Below are 22,124 nucleotides of genomic sequence, written 5' to 3' on the forward strand. Positions count from 1 at the left end.
TCCGGGGAGATCCCACATGCCGTGGAGCGGCTGGGCCCGTGAGCCATGGCCGCTGAGCCTGTGTGTCCGGAGCCTGTGCTCCGCAACGGGAGAGGCCACGACAGTGAGAGGCCTGCGTACCACAAAAAAAAAAAAAAAAATCAGCTCTTTGTGGGACTTCCCTGGTGGTCCAGTGGTTAAGAATCCGCCTTCCAATGCAGGGAACATGGGTTTGGTCCCTGGTGGGGGAACTAAGATCCCACATGCCACGGGGCAACTAAGCCCGTGCGCCACAACTACTCAGCCCATGTGCCACAACTAGAGAGAAGCCCGTGCACCACCACAAAATATCTCACATGCCGCAACTAAGACCCGACGCAGCCTAAAATAAATTAATTACTTAAAAAAAAATATTGCATGGATCCTTCAAAGAAAATAAAAATAAAAATCAACTCTTTGAAACTAAAATAACCTTGGGTCTTTATTTAACCACATAGATCAGTTTAGTTTGTAACGAAGTGAAAGAAAAGCAGTCACATTCTTCTTTAATAGTTACAAAATCTATAAATTTATCAAACTTAAACATTACCTGAAGAAATAACTGTCTTAACTCTGTAAGCAGATAAGCAATTAATAGAGCAGAAAAGCTCTGTTTTTCCTGAGTCGTTCGTAGTCTCAATCATCTCAGCTGAGGGCCTCAATGATTTCCCCAAGGCATATGGAGGAGTTTGGGCTGAATTCTATTAAAATAAAATAAGATTTAGATACCTAGTTCAAGCACACGTATATACATATGGTTTAAGGAAAGAAAAAGAAAAGCTACCTACAACCAAAGGCTTTGGCTAAAATATTTGAGCATGACAATGATAGCAGCTACACTAAGTACAGACTTTCCTAAAAGTTGGGATGTAGGAAAAATAAGTTCTTTCGGACAATAATACAGGCATACCTCATTCTATTGTGCTTCACTTTATTATGCTTTGCAGATACTGCATTTTTTACAAATTGAAGATCTGTGGCAACCCTGTGTCAAGCAAGTCTATCAGCGCCATTTTTCCAACAGCATTTGCTCGCTGTGTCACATTTTGGTAATTCCCGCAATATTTCAAATTTTTTCATTATTATTGTATATTTTATGGTGATCTGTAATCAGTGATCTTACCATTGTAACTATTTTGGGGCGCCATAAACCACTCCCACTTAAGACTAGCTAAATTGATAAACGTTGTATGTGTTCTGACTGCTCCACTGACCGGCTATTTCCCATCTCTCTCCCTCTGGTCAGGCCTCCCTATTCCCTGAGACACAACAATATTGAAATTAGGCCAGTTAATAACCCTACAATGGTCTCTAGGTAGTCAAGTGAAAGGAACAGTTACACGTTTCTCATTTCAAATCAAAAGCCAGAAATGATTAAACTTAGTGAGGAAGGCATGTGGAAAGCTAAGAGAGGCCTAAAGCTAGGCCTCTTGTGCCAGTTAGCCAAGTTGTAAATGCAAAGGAGAAGTTCTTGAAGGAAATTAAAAGTGCTACTCCAGTGAAGACACAAATGACAAGAAAGCAAAACAGTCTTACTGCTGATATGGATAAAGTTTTAGTGTCTGGACAGAAGATCAAACCAGCCACAATATTCCCTTAAGCCAAAGCCTAATCCAAAGCAAGGCCCTACCTCTCTTCAATTCTATGAAGGCTGAGACAGATGAGGAAGCTGCAGAAGAAAAGTCTGAAGGTGGCAGAGGTTGGTTCATGAGTTTTAAGGAAAGAAGCCACCTCCATAACATCAAAGTACAATGTGAAGCAGCAAGTGCTGATGCGGAAGCTACAAGTTATTCAGAAGACCTAGCTAAGATAATTAATGAAGGTGGCTACATTAAACAACAGATTTTCAATGCAGATGAAATAGCCTTCCATTGGAAGAAGATTCCATCTAGGACTTTCATGCTAGAGGGAAGTCAATGCCTGGCTTCAAAGCTTCAAGGACAGGCCAACTCTCTTGTTAGGGGCTACTGCACCTGGTGACTTTAAGTTGAAGCCAATGCTCATTTATTATTCTAAAAATCCTAGGGCCCTTAAGAATTACGCTAAATCTACTCTGCCTGTGTTCTATAAATGGAAGAACAATGCCTAGATAACAGCACATCTGCTGACAACACGGTTTACTGAATATTTTAAGCCCACTGTTGAGACCTACTCCTCAGAAGAAAAGATTCCTTTCAAAATATTATTGCTCATTGACAATGCATCTGGTCACCCAAGAGCTCTGATGGAGATGTACAATGATATTAATGTTGTTTTCACACCTGCTAACAAATCACCCATTCTGCAGCCCACAGATCAGAGTAATTTTGACTTTCAAGTCTTATTATTTAAGAAATACATTTCGTAACGCTATTGCTGCCACAGATAGTGATTCTTCTGATAGAGCTGGACAAAGTAAATTAAAAGCCTTCTGGAAAAGATTCACCATTCTAGACGACATTAAAAGCATAAGTGATTCATGGGAAGAGGTCAAAATATCTACATTAACAGGAGTTTAGAAGAAGTTGACTCCAACTTTCATGGATGACTTTGAGGGGTTTAGGACGTCAGTGAATAAAGTAACTGCAGGTTGGTGGAAATAGCAAGAGGACAAGAATTAGAGGTGAAGCCCGAAAGATGTGACTCAATTTCCACAATCTCAGGACAAAACTTTAATGAACAAGGAGTTGCTTCTTACGGCTGAGCAAAAACAAGTGGTGTCTTGAGATGGAATCTACTCCTGGTGAAGATGACTGTTGAAATGACAACAAAGGATTTAGAATATTACATAAATTTAGTTGATAAAGCAGCAACAGGGTTTGACAGGATTGATTCCCATTCTGAAAGAAGTTCTACTGAGGTTCAAATGCTATCAAACAGCTCTGCATACCACAGAGAAATCGTTTATGAAAGGAAGAGTCAATCCATGCAGCAAACTTGTCTTATTTTAAGAAACTGCCCCAGCCACCCCAGCCTTCAGTAATCACCACCCTGAGCAGTTGGCAGTCATCAACATCGAGGCAAAACCCTCCACCAGCAAAAAGATTACAACTCGCTGAAGGCTCAGAGGAATGTTAGCATTTTTAAGCAATAAAGCATTTTTAAATTAAGGTATGCACATTGTTTTTTTAAGACAATGTTATCGCACACTTCACAGACTACAGTATAGTGTAAACATAACTGTTATATGCACTGGGAAACCAAAAATTTGTGTGTCACTTTATTGCATTATTTGCTTTATTGTGGTGGTCTGTAACTGAACATGCAGTATCTCTGAGGTATGTCTATAAATGCCCTCTCTTTCTAAAGGTGAAGAAAAGACATAATCTATCTAAGTTAGTTATCTAGTAAGCTGCTTTCCTAGCTACAGAAACTGGATGAACTCAATCACATGTCTCTAAAACTCTTAACTGATGAAATGTCTATAAACACTATTTTAGAATTATTTAAGGATTAGCTCTTTACTTTTTGAAAGGACCCACACAGACCTGAAACATACCTCTTTCAACCAAGAATATATATCAATTATATATATATATGTACATATATAAATTATATTCGTGTGTATGTGTATATAAGAATTGATACATATAATCTTGCTTTATCGCAGTGGTCTAGAACCAAACCCACAATATTTCTGAGGTATACCTGTAAAATGTAAACTGAAAAAAATTAGTAACTACTCATCTATATTAGCAACAACAAAACACATTAAAAGTAATAACTAATTAGTCACAACATACTTCTCTCATCACAAATAATCAGAGAGGACCAAGTAATCCATGAACCGAAGGACCACCCTCAGGACAGACTTGGACATCAATCTAGGATAGAGTCTACCACCTTGAAGGTTACTTAACTAGGAAGACTCTTTATCAGGAGATAGAAAAGATGTTTAATGTATATTAGGAGATTCTACAGAACTACCTGTAGTTCAAGCTGAGTTTCATAATAAAATTTGCCTGTAAGGTTATTCATGTTTTAAGAAACAACAACAATAATAATGCTACCATTTATATAAATTACCAATGTTATTACTTACTGAGTGCTTACCATGAGCAGGCCCCACACTAAGCAATTTATATACACTATACCATAAAATCCTTTCAATAACATAGTGAGATACTTTAAAAAAATTATATATTTTTTTTAAAAATTTAAACAAACTTTAAATTAACAAATAAACAATAAAGTAGGACACTAAACTTACTTCATCTGGCTCCTAAGTCCAAGCTCCTAACTGCTACCCTGTCACTGACACAATATAAGGTCTTTTAGTAATGAATTAAATAGGGAAGTAAAAGGTAGGAAAATATAAATTGCAAAGTTACAATACATAATCTTCCTGGTAAAAGACGAACATCATTCATGCAGTTGATAGGGTATAATACCAGTAACAAAATCAGGAATGGAAATGATTTTTGGAATACATATATATATGTATATATATACACACACACATATATATAAAACATGGATTTTGGGCTTCCCTAGTGGCGCAGTGGTTGAGAGTCCGCCTGCCGATGCAGGGGACACAGGTTCGTGCCCCGGTCCGGGAAGATCCCACATGCCACGGAGGGCCTGGGCCTGTGAGCCAAAACAAAAAAACATGGATTTTATTCTTGTGAAAGTAGTAGCCAGACTGCAAAAAGTGGCTAAGTTTCTAGAAAAGAGATACTTTCCAAAGATGAACATCTATTACCAACTGCTCAAAGGAATTAAAAATAAACCAAACATCCTAACTGAAAAAAACTTTTAATTATCATTTTTACCTTTTTAAAAAATAACTTTTTAAAGACCCCATATTATTCAGCAATAATTAAACTGACACAAATTAATATATTTAGTAACAAAACTAATAAATAAAAATTAGCTAAAATTTTAAAAAGGCAGTTGGAAAATAGAAAAAAGAAAACAAAAAAGCTACAGTATTCTAATAAGGCAATGTTGCCAGAATAATTACAATTCTTTCCAAAACACGTTTAAAATATATTTTTTCTAAAAGGAAAAAGATGTTTTATATTTGCTGATTGTATCATCTTTTAACTCTTGGTCATAGTTTATTCACAATAATATGGGGTTTTCTTCACTATCAATATGTCACAGAATATTTCAGACTCATAGCAAATCATGAAATTATATTTGTGAATTCTTGGCCATGAAGGAAACCCTAAAAAATGACCTAGTTCACCTATATCATCTCACTGTCAAATCAACCCTTACAGCATCAGAATCTATCCCATTTTTCAGGAGGGGAAATCACACACCAAGATCAACTGATGGGAAGAGCTCACTCTTTTACTCTGCACTTCATCCCTGTGCAGCCATCTCAGAAGGGGTAAGCCCAACTGTACACGACAGACTGATACTCATACCTGTTTATATGCTGTGATACTTGTTGAACTAAAAACCTTCTGGGACTGGCAAGGACCAGAGCTACTATAGCAATAGCTTCCACAGTTCTCACAACAGTTCATGGTAAGGTTGTTGGTAGAATGAAATTTTGAAAAACAGGCATCACTACAAAGACCATGTACCACATTTTGATATTTAACTTCAAATCGAATCTAGGAAATAAAAACACATACAGATACAAAATAAGCAAAGCCGGTTAAAAACATCTAATCTGTGAAGAGAATCCCAATAAAGGTGAAATTCAACTTACATCAGCATTCTTCTGACACATACTGCACCTAGTTGAAATGCTATTGGTATATATGGTAACAACAGGTTTTTTCTTTAGCTCATAAGAAGAAAGGCATGATTGGCTGCAGAAATCTTTGCTAGGAGAGGAATTTTCAAATCGGGTTGTGATCACATCCTTTGGATTTAAAATGTCTCTAAAAATAAATAACAAAGGCAAAATGAAATGTGTTCTTCGTAATTGTAATTTCTTCCTCTTTGTGAGCTAAAATAACTACATTTAGTAAGGGCAGCTATTGTATAGTAGTAAATGGGTAGCCCTGGAAAAGGCATCTGGAAAACTGGGTTTGATGATTAGTTCTATTACTTATCATCTGAGTGACAATGAGTGAGGCAATTACTGTCTCAATTTCCTCATGTATAAAACGGAGTTTATAATACTGAATTCATAGATGTGTTGAAGGAGAGCTACATTCAAAATATATCTAGCCAGATGCTCATGAAAAAAACATTGAAGCTTCCAGCTCCAACCAACTTTCATCCACTGGAGCCAACAGAACAAGTGGCCATCCCACAACTCCAGACCACAAAACACTTGTCCTCTTACTAGCCAGTAGCTGCCAAGAGCAGAAACATGAATGAAATAAGGAATGAAAAAACTTTTTATTTAAATGTAAGATTTGGGAAACAGATGAACTACCAAAGATTAGCATTAAAAATTAGCATGGTATATAAATCTTCACTATAACTGAAGAGACCAAAGAAACAAATGACAGACAAAAGCACTATTAAGGCTTGGTATCAAAGGACAGATGGAAACAAGAATGAAACAAAAAGAATACAAATAACTGAGTTGTTCTATGAGACTTGTAGAGTTATTCTGTAAGAGCTAATTGTTACAATAAGCACTGCCAGTAAAAACAGAGACTAAGTTATTGCCATTCTTCTGACAAGTATAAAAACTGAAGGAAACAGTCATTAATTAGAAACACTAGTTTCTAATTAATGACCACACAGTAAAGAAAATTAATGGCAATAATATTATGTACTACAATAATGTACTGGGTAATTTCTATGTGCCACACATTGGTCTCTTTACTCAAATTATCCAATTTAATTATCAAAAAAACTCTGTAAGGTAAGTATTATTAGGACACCAAATCAGAAAGGTTAAGTAATGACTTGCCAAAGCCATTCAGCTGGTAAGCAGTGAAGCCAGAATACAAATCAAGGCAGTCTGATTCTACAGTCCATGGACTTCATCATTCCACTATTCTGCCTTCCATCCTGTACCTTTATTATACAGAACTCCATGGTAAACTACAAAAGAATAACAACAGCAACAGGGACTTCCCTGGTGGGCCAGTGGTTAAGACTCCGTGCTCCCAATGCAGGGGGCTCAGGTTTGATCCCTGGCCAGGGAACTAAGATCCCGCATGCTAAGATCCTGCAGGCCGCACCACACGGCCAAAATAAAAAAAAATTAAAAATATAAAAAAACAGCAATAGAGCACTACCTTAATGTTCTAAAACTCACCTAGCCTTACTAATATGACAGTGAATCTTGGAAACCAAGTGGATATGCCTACATGCAGATGAAGTATTAATTTTGAAAAGTAATTTTTCTACTAAAATCAAAGCAATTAAGAATTTTATTTAATAATGTAAATCTGCCAGTGCTATGTATATATAAGTAAACCAATGAGAATGACTTTTTAATGAAAATCTGTGCACATAAATATAAATGGATTCTAAACTTTATACATCCAAATATATGTTACATCTTAACATTCACCTTAGAGAAACCATACCTCTCCCAACAACATGGCTCAAACATTTTTTCTAATTTCTCTTTTAGTTTATAAGAACTCTAAGCACAACTTTTTAATTTTATATTCAGAGACCATGTTTAACAGTATGACTCAGTTTAATCATCTACAGTAGTCAGCTGGTAAGACATCAAGTAACTTTTGGCAATGTGCAAAAATCAAACCCCAGCTTGAAAGATAGATTTATCACCTAACTTAGTCTAAAGGAATGTTTCACAGCCTCTGAAGGCAATGCAAAATCAAGAGACAAAAAAAAAAAATTTTGAATAACAACAGCATTGTGGTAAAAAGCCAATGACAAGAGTCTCTACTTTTAAGAGAACATGTATTTGGATGTATAGGCGGTGTTATGTTCTTTAAAATTTAATTAATTTCCTTTTGATATTTGATATGCTGAGATTGAATATCTAAAAACAAAAAACTAAATTTACTCTTCCAGATCAGTTTCATGAGAATGACATAAAAGAGTTAAAGTAAGGTATTAGAGGGGCATTTTGGAACAAAACTAAATTTGAATATTTAAGTAAAATGTTTTAAAATGCCTCTTTCCTTTTAGTTGGGGATTTCCATTTTAACAGGATCTACTTTTAGATACCTAAGGCCAACACACCAAGCAGATAAAGAAACTATCATATATCGCCAAAGACAAAATAGAGGCCTATAAATTATATGTTAAATATACATAATACCAAATTTATTATTAAAAATAATAGGATCCCACTTATTAAGCATTTGCTATGTGCTAGGTCCTGTGCCAACACTGTCTCATTAAAACCTGAGGAAGTAGATACTATTTACCAATGAAGAAACTAAGGCTTAGAAAGGTTAAATATCTGGCCCAAGGTCATATAGCTGGTAAGTGATAGAGCTACAATCTAAAACCAAGCTCTTAACTTTCCTTGCGCTACATTAGTGACTACTGACAACACACTGTATTCCTAGAATTGCACTACCACACAAATAGGTAAAACGTGCCAAATTCTTCAAACTTACTGAGGTAGAGAAAGAAGTTTATATAACTTCATTGCTACTTCTTCCTCTCTCTGCATCTATGCATTATTATAAAGTAACAATGACCCCCAACAAAAGCTCACAAGGACTTTTCAGGAATAAATGCATTATTTTTGTGGCCATTTACCTTCTAAAGAATTAAATAACTTTCATATACTATTATACGGGTGATATTATTTCATTCTATACTTCAATAACGTTCAAGATAACAATTTTGAATATTGTTGTCTGCAATTACAGTAGACGCACAATATAGGAGTGGTCCTATAGTTTCTCACAAATAATTTATTTCTTTCTAATTGAAAGAGATAGGAAAACTGGTCTAAACAATACTTTTTTACATCAAGTCACTTATTTAACTTTACAAAACTTCAGAATTTGCAAACTTCTCAATTAGCTAAAAAGTATTTTCAGGGAAATGAGCTAAAGAGATTTAAAATAGCAATAGCATATTTGAACTAAAAACACTTAAAAAGTAAGGGATATAATTAAGAATTTCATACTTTGAGCAGTTTGCACAGGTTTTCTTGGGAGGAGGTGGTAGGCAGACAGGTGAAGAATATCCGATGATGCACCTTGTGGAGCAAAAGAGCTGAGTAGATCCTGTCTTATGAAATGCAGTTTGCCCCTTATAAAGCATTTTTTTGCAACCAGAACAAAAAACCTGAATAGCTACGGCTGGAACTGAAGGAAGCGATATATTTGGGCCAGATGATGCAAGAGAGAGCTGAAAGCCTGGGGTCAACTGTTGTGCTATAAAAACAAAATAAGAAAAAACAACAACAACAAAAACTGTTTTCACATCAACATGAACATATATACATTCTCTTATTTTTTAGGACAAATTCCCTCAGTCTTGAAATCCAATATTGAGGCAATAACCACTGTAAAACAGGCAGCTTCAAACTTTTTAACCATGACACATAGTTAGAACTACATTTCACATTATAACCCAAGAGACACACACATACATCTGTATGTGCATGTGTGTGTGTATATGTATATAAAATTTAATAACTGAAACAGTAGTTTCATGAAATAATATGCTTCCTTACTATATGCACCACACTCTGATATACAGTTGACCCTTAAACAACTCAGAGGTTAGGGGCGCCAACCCCACGCAGTCAAAAATCCGTGTCCTGCTATCTCTGTCTCAAAAACTAAAGAATTGATAAATGACTCATCCAAGGGCAGGAAGCTGAAACAGTCTGGATAGAATCAGGACTCAAACCCTAGTTCTTCTGATTCCACATATTGTGATCTCCAATAGAACATAAAAATGTCCCCACACTTAGTTAATTTACAGATCTGTAGAATAAAAATACAGGTACTATATTTATTGAAAAAAATCACCTGTAAGTGGAACTGCGTAGTTCAAACCCATGTTGTTCAAGGACCAACTGTAATTATATTCCACTTTTTAAAATACTGGTCAAGACCAGCTAGCCAGTTTGAAAAGCACTGCTTTGTCTAAAGGAAGAAAAAGACTTACATGAGGTACTTTCCCTCAATTCTACTGGTCAGAATATAACAAATACTGATTCTAACTAACTTACAGTTCTGTTTCTTACCAAGAGGACTGTCACTGACTGAAAAGACAGCACTAATTTTCAGTTCACTTTCTTGAGTTTTTGGCTTTGAAGCACGTACATATTCCTTAAAGAAAAAAAGAAGAGAGAGAGAAATGAATACAGTGTTAGTACTGAGGAAACTAGAAATTCAAACAAAAAAATAACTGTCATATTCATCTCTTCTACATTATAGTCGTAATCGCCTTCAAATACCTCAAAAGTCAAAATTTACAAGTTATTAGACTAGATTTAATCTTTTTCTTTCTTTTTTTTTTGGCTGCGTTGGGTCTTCGTTGCTGCGTGCGGGCTTTTTCTAGTTGCGGCGAGCGTGGGCTACTCTTCGTTGCAGTGGGCAGGCTTCTCATTGAGATGGCTTCTCTTGTTGCAGAGCACAGGCTCTAGGTGCACAGGCTTCAGTAGTTGTAGCACACAGGCTCAGTAGTTGTGGCTCGCGGGCTGTAGAGCACAGGCTCAGCAGTTGTGGCGCACAGGCTTAGCTGCTCCGCAGCATGTGTGATCTTCCCAGACCAGGGCTCAAACCTGTGTGCCCTGCATTGGCAGGCGGATCCTTAACCACTGCACCACCAGGGAAGCCCTAGATTTAATCTTTACAAAAAGGATATTTAGAACTGAAGAATCTTTTATGATAGTTATATCTACTTCTCAAATGTAATCTTGTTATATGGGAGTAATACACAGCTATTTCAATGCTGAGCACTACCCCTTTTATAGGCGGTGTTTACAACGGAGCAATAAATGAAATTAAATCTGAATGATTTAGAGTTTGGATCAAATTAGTAATTTTAGCCAACAGATTTGCAAGTGGCATATCTCTTAATGTCAGAAGACACGAGTTTCAATGCAATCTGCTCATTATACAAAAAATCAACACAGCCTAAATCAGGTTTATCTTTAATGTATTCTTCAAAATGCTTTAAAATAACACGTAATCATGAAAGAAATTAAAATACATATACCTAACTTAAAAGAAGAGTGCCCTTTATTCTGAGATCAGAACTACCCTACATTTTGGAGCGGCGGGGAGGGGGGGATTGTTAAAACAGCCTTACGTATTTCAAGTAAAGTTTATTTATTTTTTTAAATGATAGTGTTCTTTTTTTTTTAGTTATAGTATTTTATTTATTTGTGACTGTGTTGGGCCTTCGTTGCTGTGCGCAGGCTTTCTCTAGTTGTGGCGAGTGGAAGCTACTCTTCGTTGCAGTGCGCAGGTTTCTCATTGCGGTGGCTACTCGTTACAGAGCACGGGCTCTAGGCGCGTGGGCTTCAGTAGTTGTGGCTCGTGGGCTCTGTAGTTGTGGTGCATGGGCTCAGTAGTTGTGGCATGCGGGCTTCAGTAATTGTGGTGCACGGGCTTAGCTGCTTCATGGCATGTGGGATCTTCCCGGACCGGGGCACAAACCCGTGTCCCCTGCATCGGCAGGTGGACTCTCAACCACTGCGCCACCAGGGAAGCCCACTCTCAAAGTTTTTTGAAACAATGGTGATAATAAATGGTAGTTGTATTTTTAATCTCCCTGTACTTAGCAAAATAAATGACAAATGTATCAGTTCCCAAAGTTACTTTGGAATTTCTTTGGAATATTAAATGCCAAAGATTAAGAACCACTGCATTAATTTACCACTTCCCATGATGTACATTATGGCACCAAACAAACTGCTGCCTGTAAGGTAAGAATTATTGAACCTTCTTTATGGATGAGGAAAGTGAGGCTTAGAGATGTTCATCAACTTGTCCAAGGTCACAAAGATACTAAGTGCACAGATGGGAATCAAACCCAGGTCTCTCTGTTTCAAAATCCATGCTGTCTCCCTCCTAAATGTACAAATACAATATAACATAATTACTATAATGAATTCAAACCCTGGTCCCCAATGGAAATTAAGTTCCCCTGTTGTAGCTTCTCCCATCTCCTTTCACTCACAGCACTTGTCATAACACATCATATCATATTTATTTGGGTGATAATCTGTTTAATGTCTAACACCCCTCCTCCTCCCCCACACATACACTAGACCAAAAGGACCATGTCCACTAGGGATAGGGACCATATCTGTTTTTCCACCTCTGTACATTCAACACCCAGCACAGTCAACATAACAAAAGAAGACTATGGGTTCCGGGAGCAGACAGAAACAGGTGTGATCCTGGTTCTTTTTTTTTTTTTTTTTTTTTTGCAGTGGCGTGGCCGGGCACCAACACAACTTGATACATTTGACTGTATAGGACAATGGTTAGAGAACACAAAGATTCAGAAAGACCCACTGCTTGGGCCCAACAAAAGACAATATTCGCCCTCTGAATTCATAGTCCTCAGGGCTACAAGGAGGACAGGCTTTTTCCTACATGCCTCTGGTAGAAGGTCCATGACAGTACTCAGTAGAGCCACATCTGAGCCTAGCTGTATGCGGTGGGTGGATAAGACAGGACAGCCTCATTTCAATTACTTGGGAGCGATCCTGAAGACACAGATGTGGATGGCTGAGTTGTTGTAGATCTGGGTCAGCAGCGCTCACGTGTAAGTCTCTGGTTCCAGCTCAACGACAAGCTCCACAGTGGAGGTACTGGCACCACCTGCAGGGACCTGAAGCTGCCAGCCTGAAGCTGTAGGGCAATGTTGATGGTGCAGTTGATGGCCAGTGCATGTAGATCTCAGTGCATGAGTTCTGACCCCATGCCAGTCCGTCCAGCAGTTTCTGGCAGTGGGCCAGCTGGGCCTTAACGTCAGTCTTCATGTTGACAGAAATGTCATTGGGCTTCCGGTGCAGGCAGTGGGGAAGCCGCTTCCACGGGGTGTACTAAACCGGATCCAGCTCAGCCTCGACGGCCCCGCGGGGCTCTCGATTTTCAGCCATGCTGTGTGCCTCCCTCCGGTCCACAGTGTCCTCCACGCGCATGTGGCCCACTCCCCTGCCAGGCCACTCAAGCATTGCGCCAACCAGCCAGAATACAGAATGCTGCCCAAGATCCCAAGGCCCCAAGAAGGAGAGAAAAGGAAAGGGGTATGCCGCAGGAATGTCAGAACACTAGCGATCCCGGTTCTTAAACAAGTTATTTAATCTTTCTCAGTTTCAACTTCCTTATCTATAAAGATAATATTATCTAACCCACTGGACTAGATTTATGGGGGATAAATGATTTAATACAAATAAAGTATGTAGTGTGATGCCTTACAGTTAGCCAGAAGTTAAACATGATTTAAGAACAAAAATGCCACTGATGAACATAGATGCAAAAATCCTCAACAAAATACTAGCAAACAGAATCCAACAGCACATTAAAAGGATCATACACCATGATCAAGTGGGGTTTATTCCAGGAATGCAAGGAAAAATGCTAGCTCTTACTCTTTTCATAATTATGACACTGAATAAATATTTGTTGAATGAATGAATCTAAGTTAATTCAATTCAAAGTGGACATTCAAGTTCATTCAATTCAAATGTTCTTAAACATTATACTCAAATAACAATATTTACTTATTGGCACTTGCAAAAAGAGGAGGAAGTTAAAAGTACCTATATACACCTCCTTCAACTTACCAAAAAGAACACTTAAGACCCAATAAAAAATTGTCTTACCATCAATTCAATCTCTAGTATTTTTCTAATATGCCTGTTACATTTCCCTAGTCAGTTTCTTTTACTTCATAAAGTAACTGTTCCACACCTCCATCACTCATAAGTCCCAACCCCACATACTTCCTGCTCAGTAATGTTTCTATTTCACCAAGAAAATAGAAGCAGCTAAGTAAGAATTCCTGCAACATTCTAATTCCCCCCCCTCCACCATGCCTACAAATTGATCAGCAAACTGTCCTTGAACCTTACAGGAAAAGGCAACCTTCTCAGTCATGACTAAAACAGCGCTTATGTTCAGGATCTCTTTCCCTCTCCCTTCTTACAGCACTTCATACTGTCTTTGTGTATCCTCAGCCTCTCTCTACCTTGTCAACTAAAAGCAGCATGAACTGTAAAGAGGCAAAAAGGTAGTTTATTTAGGTTCTTAGAATTGTAATTCAGGGATCACAGATTCTGGAAGAACCCAGAATAGTGTCCCAGTGGAGGAAAATGGGTAGAGGTTTTTATGGGGAAAAGGAAGAAGCTCACACAAGCTTACACAAGCTGTTTACCAAGCATTTGGATTGGACGATAAAACTGTTCTGTTCATACGATTGGGTTATCAAGCACGTCTCATCCATTACTAGGGAAAGGTATGGTTTCCTTAGTCCAGAAAGAGTCCAGTTCTCAGCATTGTTCTTTCCTTTTGGCAACTCAGCAACTATTCAGCAGTTTTATGTTAGAGAGTTCAGCAAAAGTTCAGCATGGGCAGCAAATGTGGAGATCCTCAAGACAGTCTCAGTCATTCTTGCCTTTGTTCCTTTCACAACCTCCATATAGGTTTCTTCCCTTCGGCTTACAAGGAACCTATTCCCTAAGGAACTACTGCCCTCTCTTCTCTCTCCCTTTACAACCGAACTTAGAGAAAAAGTATTCCATTCTTTCTCTACTTCCTCACTTTGACTCCCTCCTGAACACAATGCAATCAGGCTACTGCTTCAACTGAAGGTGTTTTAAGATAACCAATCATCTCACTATTGCATAATTCAACAAACAATTTTAGGTTTTATCTTACTTGGCTTCTCAGAAACATCTGACACTGCCAATGATTCCACTGGTTGTCTTCGGATTATGTTATTACTTCAATTCATCATTACTATTTCTTAGTATCCTTCATTGATCTTATATTCACCCCTGAAGTCAATGGTTCCAAATTCAGTGGCATCAGAAGCCCCTAAAAGTCTTATTAAGACATAGAGTGTTGGGTTTCAGCCTCAGAATTTCTGATTCAGCAGGTCTGGAGCAGGGCCCAAGAATATACGTTTCTAACAAGTTCCCAGGTAATGATGAGTCTGCTGCTTGAGGGACTACTTTGAAGCCATTTTGAAGCACTAAATTAATCTAGTTCCCAGCTTTCTATCCTGAGCGCTACTCTCTTTTCTCTACTTTTGTTCCCTGAACAATCTCATCCACCTTCATGACTTCAACTATCACCTATATAGGGTCATCAGATATAGCAAATAAAAATATAAAATGACCAGTTAAATTTGAATTTCAAATAAACAACAAATAATTCTTTAGTATAAGTAAGCCCCAAACATTGCATGCAACATACTTATATGAAAAAATATTCATTGTTCATTTGGTAATCAAATTTAACTGAGCATTCTACATTTTTATCTGGCAACACTATACCTACAGGTAGATAACTCTCTAATCTCTAAATACCACATCCATATGGGCAAATGCCTCCCAGTGCAAACTACCACTTGAATGTCCCACGAGCCCCTTAACACAACAGATTCCAATACTTATTACTTCCCCCCAAATCCTGTTCCTAGCCCCTCAGTAAATGGTATTGTCACAAACTCAACTTACTGAAGCCAGAAACCTCTTGAGTATTCCTGGATCCTCCTTGACCCTCATACTTCATTTGCTGTCTCTAAGTTGGATCAATTCTACCTGAACATCTAAAATCTATTCTCTTCTCCCACTTTACTGTTGAAATACTCAACCACTAAACACAGCGCATTCTCTCACCCCTCCATGACTTGGCACATGCTCTTCTCTGTCTGAAGATCTCCATCAACTGCTATAACTCAAGCGCTACCCACCCTGTGAAGCCTTCCTCTCCTCCCTAGACAGACATAAGGGATCCTTTCCCTGTGCTCCCAATGCACCTTACACAATATTTAAAATTACAGTAATTACATAATACTGTGATTTTATATCTGTATAGAAGTGGCACAAGGCAACAGAAAGAATATATGCTTGAAGCCAGTCAAAACTAAGTTCCTATTCTAGCTCTGATGCTTCCTTTGAGTTTGTAAGTTACTTAACCTGTCCTTCCCTCAGTTCCCTCCTTTGTAAAATGGGGTAAGGATACTCCCCTCCTATGTTTGTAGAGTTTAAATGAGAATAGGTAAGACATACGTAGCATACCTTCTGGCAGGGAGAAGTCACCCAGCAAATAATTACCTCTCCCATTTCCATACCTTTATTCCCCCTTACACTATCAATTCTCTTGAGAGCAGAGGCCCTATCTTTTCATCTTTGTAGCTCCTCTGAAAACAAAATAACTAACAAAGCTTAGCATCCTAGTTAAGGGTTTGGGCTCTTGAACCAGACTGCCTGGGTTCAAATGCTAACTCACCCATTTACTAGTTGTGTTACATTTAGTTTAGCAAGTTACCATCTGTGTCTCTGTGTCCTTGTATGTAAGGTGGGGATAATAACATACTTAACTCGTAGGGTTGTAAGCGTCACATGTAAACTGCTTACAATGGTGTTCAACAAGTGCTTTAGGTTATATAAACAGGAATAAAAGTCACTGAACGACTGAATGAGAGCTCAACTATAGCTTTAATATCCAGAACAGACCCTTAGTATATCATAAAATACTCAACTTTTCAATTTTTTGTCTCCTATTTTCCAATATTCAAATATGACATGAAAAATTGCACATACTATTTGTTCAATTGGCTTTTCCACCATAGGTCACACTCTCAATCATGAAAAATTATAGCCTATTCACCTTGAAGCATTAATATAAACCAAAAGGAACTAAGTAGGTCCCTATCCACTTAAATTTACAATGTAAGCTGTTAACCGGATTTTCATTATCACAATTTTTATACAGAAAGAATACTCAAGTAACTCACAGTACAATATTTCTTAAATTTTTATACTACAGGCAAGGTATGATGAAAGAAATATTGGATCTGGAATTTTAAAAAACTGGTTTTGTATCCCAGCTTTGCCATGAGACCTTGGTGAAGTCACTTATTCCTTCAGGCTCAGTTTCCTCATCTGTGAAACACAGCCTCTTTTATTTTAATTATTGAGCATGTGCCAGTCATTGTGCAAGGAATTGAGATCAAATAAGACCAGACCCAGGAAACCAAATTCATTGACCTCCAGATGCCATAATAAATGTAAAAGCACTACATGATTTAAAAAAAAGACAAAAAAAAAAAAAGACAGAGAAAGAATGGCTAATTCTACCTGAGTGACAGTTAAACTATATCTTAAAAGAGGAGGAACTTTTTGCCAAGCTGAAGTATCCAGTTTAGGATACACAGGCAGAAGAAATGGCATGTGCAAAGGCAAGGAAATAAAAATCAACAGAATATAACTTCTTGTGAAATGCAAATTGTTTGCAGGAGCATAGATTAGAAAAGGTGGGAAGCACTATTGGGCATATACCCTGAGTAGACCATAATTCAAAAAGAGTCATGTACCACAATGTTCATTGCAGCTCTATTTACAATAGCCAGGACATGGAAGCAACCTAAGTGTCCATCAACAGATGAATGGATAAAGAAGATGTGGCACATATATACAATGGAATATTACTCAGCCATAAAAAGAAACGAAATTGAGTTATTTGTAGTGAGGTGGATGGACCTAGAGTCCGTCATACAGAGTGAAGTCAGAAAGAGAAAAACAAATACCATATGCTAACACATATATATGGAATCTAAAAAAAAAAAAAAAAAAGGTTCTGAAGAACTTAGGGGTAGGACAGGAATAAAGACATAGAGAATGGACTTGAGGACATGGGGAGGGGGAAGGGTAAGCTGGGACGAAGTGAGAGAGTGGCATTGACATATACACATTACCAATGTAAAACAGAGAGCTAACGGGAAGCAGCCACATAGCACAGGGAGATCAGCTTGGTGCTTTGTGTCCACCTAGAGGGGTGGGTTAGGGAGGATGGGAGGGAGATGCAAGAGGGAGGAGCTATGGGGATATATGTTTATGTATAGCTGATTCACTTTGCTATACAGCAGAAACTAACACACCACTGAAAAGCAATTATACTCCAATAAAGATGTTAAAAAAAAAAGAAAGAAAAGGTGGGAAGGATGAGTGACGACACTGAAGAGGAAAACAAAGGCCTAAACATGGATAGTTCGGATGCCACACGAAAAAGTTTATGCTTTATCCCGCATGAGGAGACAGGGTCTTTAAAGAGAGCAGTGTCATCAGATCTATAAAGAGCACCATAGTGCTCTTTCCCTGTTGCTGGGGAATTGCATGGGAGGTAGAGGCCCCAGTGCATTCAAGATTCGGCTCCACCCATAACCCATTGCTGTGGCCATAACCCACCACCTTGGTGGAGGAAAGCATTTCCACTGGAGGTGTAATGGACATTAATACTGCTTTACAAGAGGTGCTGAAGACCACCCTCATCCAGGACAGCCTAGCATGTGGGATTCCGAAGCTGCCAAAGCCTTAGACAAGTGCCAATCCCATCTCTGTGTGCTTGCATCCAATTCTGATGAGCTTATGTCAAGTTGGTAAAGGCCCTTGTGCTGAATGACAAATCAACCTAATTAAGGTTGATGGTAACAAGAAACTAGGGGAATGGGTAGGCCTCTGTAAAACTGACAGACAGGAAAAACCCTGTAAAGCGGATGGTTGCAGTTGTGTGGTGGTTAAGCAAAGAGTCTCAGACCAAGGATGTCATTAAGGAGTACTTCTAATAGAAGAAATGATCAAATTAAAAACTTGGCTCTTGTTCCTCAAAAAAAAAAAAAAAAAAAAAAGAGTATCACTATACAGAGTTTTGGTGAGATATGTGACTGAAGACATGACGATGAATAGGAAACTGTTATAAAAGTCCAGATGAGAAATAATAAAACAGGGAGGAAAGGGCAAGGTAAAAAAAATTCTTAAAAGGTAGAACCCACAAAACTTGACAAACAAATGGTTACTTCTGGCAAAAGAAGAGAAAGAATTTACCATCTGGAGGGAAAATAAGTGTCATGGATACCACCATCCCCCACCCCACATCCTGTAGACACTACCTCAGAACCCTTCGCAGCACAGCATTTTAGGAAGGCGTGGAGTGGATGAACAAGACAACATCTACTTGACATCCCTGTCCTGGAATGACACTGCCTTTGAGATAATAAGAGAAATAGAGTATTATCACTATTACTTATTTTATTATTTATATTTTCAATATTATTGATTTGCTTATGCAATGAAGCCAATAACTAGAGTATAAAGCAAAAGAACTGTCCATGAAGGAAAAAAAAAAATCATTTTTTGCCAAAACAACTAACTGGTCTCTCCACACTAATCTCCACAGATTTCCAATCTGGGTCCCTAAAAGGTAGCCATATGATCTTTCCAAACATGTTTATCTTATTCTCCCAAGTAAAACCCTACAATGGCTTCCCAAAGCTCTCAGGAGACCAAAATTCGTAACAAGGTCCACAAGGTTCTGCATAATCTGGCCCCAAACTACCTACACTGCCTCATCCTAGAAGTAGGATAGCATAGGCTCTGAAGTCTGATACCTGGGTTTGAATCCAATCTTTGCTATTTATGAGCTGTGATCTGTGGTAAACTGCTTGACCTCTTTGTACTTGGTTTCCTCATCTCTAAAATGGGGCTAATAATATGGTTGTGAGAATGGTGCCTGGCACAGTCTAAGTACATATAAGTGTTAACAGTAATAAGTTAGTATTTATAAGATCACGTTATTATGATATAATATACTCTACATATTGACATATTAATATCACTATTAGTATTGTTATTATGATCATCATTATCATCGTCATCACCATTTTTGCACCTCTTCTGTTCCAGGCCCACTGGTCTTGCAGTCCTTCAAAAGAACCAAGCATCTTCCCAAATCAGAGCTTTCCTGTATGCAGATCACTCTACCTGGAACACTCTCCTCCATGCCTTCACCTAGTCAATTCATTCTTCATAATTTGGCTGACAAATCCTTCTCTAGCCCCCTACCCCCAATCAAAACTAGGTCAGATTCCCCATTTCAGGCTTTTCTTCCACAGCACTTGTCTTAGTTTGTAATTATATATATCATGTGATTACTTGTGTAATGTCTATCTCCTCTACTAACCTGCAAGCTCTATGAAGGAAGGGACTAAACTGATTTTGCTCACTCCTGGATCCCCAGAGCCTGGCATAGAGTAGACCACAAATACTTACAGAATAAATAGAAACTACTATCAGATACAAGAGAACTTTTTAAAAAGGTACCAATGGAAAAAGGGTAATACACGTTACTTTCTTCTCACAAAAAGAAATATAATAGAGTTACCAAGATCTTTTTTCATTCAAAGAGCAGAATAGGTGATTTACTCATCTAATGGGGAAAAAATCAGTTTGGGTTACCTTACAAGTCAGAAACTAACTAAAAATTTGAATTCACCAGGTAGAAAAGAAGAAATTTTTTAAATTTTAAAATAAATATGAAATGCTTACTTGAGCATTGTCAGGTTCTTCTTTAATTTTGTCCAGAAGCCCCCGCTGCGGTGCCATTGCTTTGCCACATTCACCATCCAAAGGTTCTTTCATTCTAATTTTTTAGGTAAAGGAATTCCCCGGTCTAAAACTAATAGATTTCTTCTTGGTGATAGATAGTTGGATTCCTAAAACACAACATAAAGGATTGGTACTCAGGCTTTTTTTTTTTTTTCCATGTTTATCTATATCAAAAGCTTTGTTTTGAGCACAAGGTTTTAGGGCTAAGCATTTGAAAAAAAAAACAACTCTTCTGGGGCCATGACTCTTCTCCTTTCTTCCTGCCTTCTGCTTCTTTGGTAGCTGCCTTCACATGAAGTCTTACAGCAATAGCTCCCACTTCCCTGATAGCTTTAAAGACAAATACTCTGGTCTTTTATATGTTGAAAGTTACTGAGGTAATTAGACTGGCAGACCAACACGTGAGAGAAAGTTACCAAGCTCTTAGAAGAAAGGACTCAGAAATACTGTTTCTAAGTCCATGAGAATTAGTACTTGGAGGCCCACCTCAGCTTATATTTCTCAAAATGGGGCACACCAAACTCCCCACCCCCTCTAACTCAGCCTTCACTAGAGGCCTCCATAAGGGCCCCAACTCTCGGCTTAAAGATAGATGAGAGCGCAAGTCGCCACCACAAATGAACAGGTATGCCCTTACTTAAAGTGGACCACCTGCAGGGTCTCACGAAGGCCATGCCCAGGAATGAGCCCCTCTGAGATCCGCTTCCCAAACTCCTTCTTGTAAACAAGATTAGTCATTCAGCGGACTTCCCTTCCCCTAAACAGGACGTAGTACACCTGAAGCAAAAAGGAAACTCTCCAAAGTTGTCTTTACCCAAACAGGCAAGCCAGACATGGAAATGGGCAACTGGCTTAATAACCAGTGCGAGAGATGAGAATTTAGGACTACCTGCCACAGTTACAACAATCTATGGGCTCTCGTGTCGTAATCGCTCCCAAAATCTCGTCCCCACCAATAATTCCCACGCCTGTCACAGGGTACAAACGCTGCAACGTTGTATCTTTTGGAGAAAACGCGACCCGCAAATGCCTGTCAGCGTGTTCCTGCAGCGAAACCGCAACGCCCGACTGCGCCGCTTCCGCCCAGCGCCCGCCTCGTCACGTGGCGCGGCCGCCGCCCCGCCCCACGCGGCCCCTCCCGCTGCTACCGGCCGCGCTCACCTTCCCTGCTCCCGGGGAGCACCGACCGGGGAAGGGGGAGTAGAATCCAAGGCCCCCACCCTGGGACGAAGATTATTTTCTCTTACGGGAATTTTTCCGCCTAATCCATCGCAACGCAACACCCGGACAACTGCGCGTGCGCAACCCTAGTCTCCGCCCCCTTTCCCATTATGCTCCAGACCTGAGCTGAGTGGATTTCCCAGCATTCCTCTTTCCTCAGTTATGGTTGACTTCTTAAAGAGACCAAAACCCAATGGTGAGAAGATAGAGAAAGAGGTTGGGAGGAAACTAAGGGGCGTAAGATGACGCTGTTAAGTGCCCTGCACCATTCTTTATTGCCCATGTCTGGAAAGGTGACCTGCCAAGAGAACATGAATAAATAATAGCTGATATTTATTAAGCCGTGTGTTTGGTAAACACTTGATATGAATCTTTCCACTTAATGCTCACCACAACTCCAAGAGGTACAATTTTTGTCTGGGAGCTGTAAATGAAGCCATCAACTTGTTCAAAGTCAAAATTT

At 38.7% G+C, this 22,124-nt stretch overlaps 1 protein-coding gene and 2 pseudogenes across 9 annotated transcripts in view; 1 reads left to right on the forward strand and 2 right to left on the reverse strand.

Annotated features, from left to right (window-relative positions):
- The window catches only part of ZMYM6 (zinc finger MYM-type containing 6), a 54,666-nt gene extending 32,941 nt beyond the window's left edge, over positions 1-21,725 (reverse strand). For 2 of the 9 annotated variants that reach the window (XM_024741439.1, XM_024741375.1), the window contains exons 1-8: positions 21,330-21,493; positions 20,381-20,547; positions 18,946-19,039; positions 10,055-10,139; positions 8,984-9,233; positions 5,663-5,837; positions 5,373-5,564; positions 569-719 (exon numbers count right to left, since the gene is read on the reverse strand). In XM_024741439.1, the coding sequence (XP_024597207.1) occupies positions 569-719; positions 5,373-5,564; positions 5,663-5,837; positions 8,984-9,233; positions 10,055-10,139; positions 18,946-19,039; positions 20,381-20,457 (1,024 nt within the window). In that variant the 5' untranslated portion in view covers positions 20,458-20,547; positions 21,330-21,493. The other 7 variants (XM_024741382.1, XM_024741389.1, XM_024741411.1 and 4 more) reach the window with 7 other exon arrangements.
- Positions 12,517-13,173, reverse strand: LOC112397295 (ribonuclease P protein subunit p20-like; annotated as a pseudogene).
- On the forward strand, positions 18,240-18,621 carry LOC112397204 (40S ribosomal protein S12-like; annotated as a pseudogene).
- Positions 21,726-22,124: the final 399 nt, after the last annotated feature.

Source organism: Neophocaena asiaeorientalis, unplaced genomic scaffold (genome assembly GCF_003031525.2).
Source record: "Neophocaena asiaeorientalis asiaeorientalis breed wild unplaced genomic scaffold, Neophocaena_asiaeorientalis_V1.1 scaffold804, whole genome shotgun sequence".
In the NCBI taxonomy this organism is placed as follows: Eukaryota; Metazoa; Chordata; class Mammalia; order Artiodactyla; family Phocoenidae; genus Neophocaena; species Neophocaena asiaeorientalis.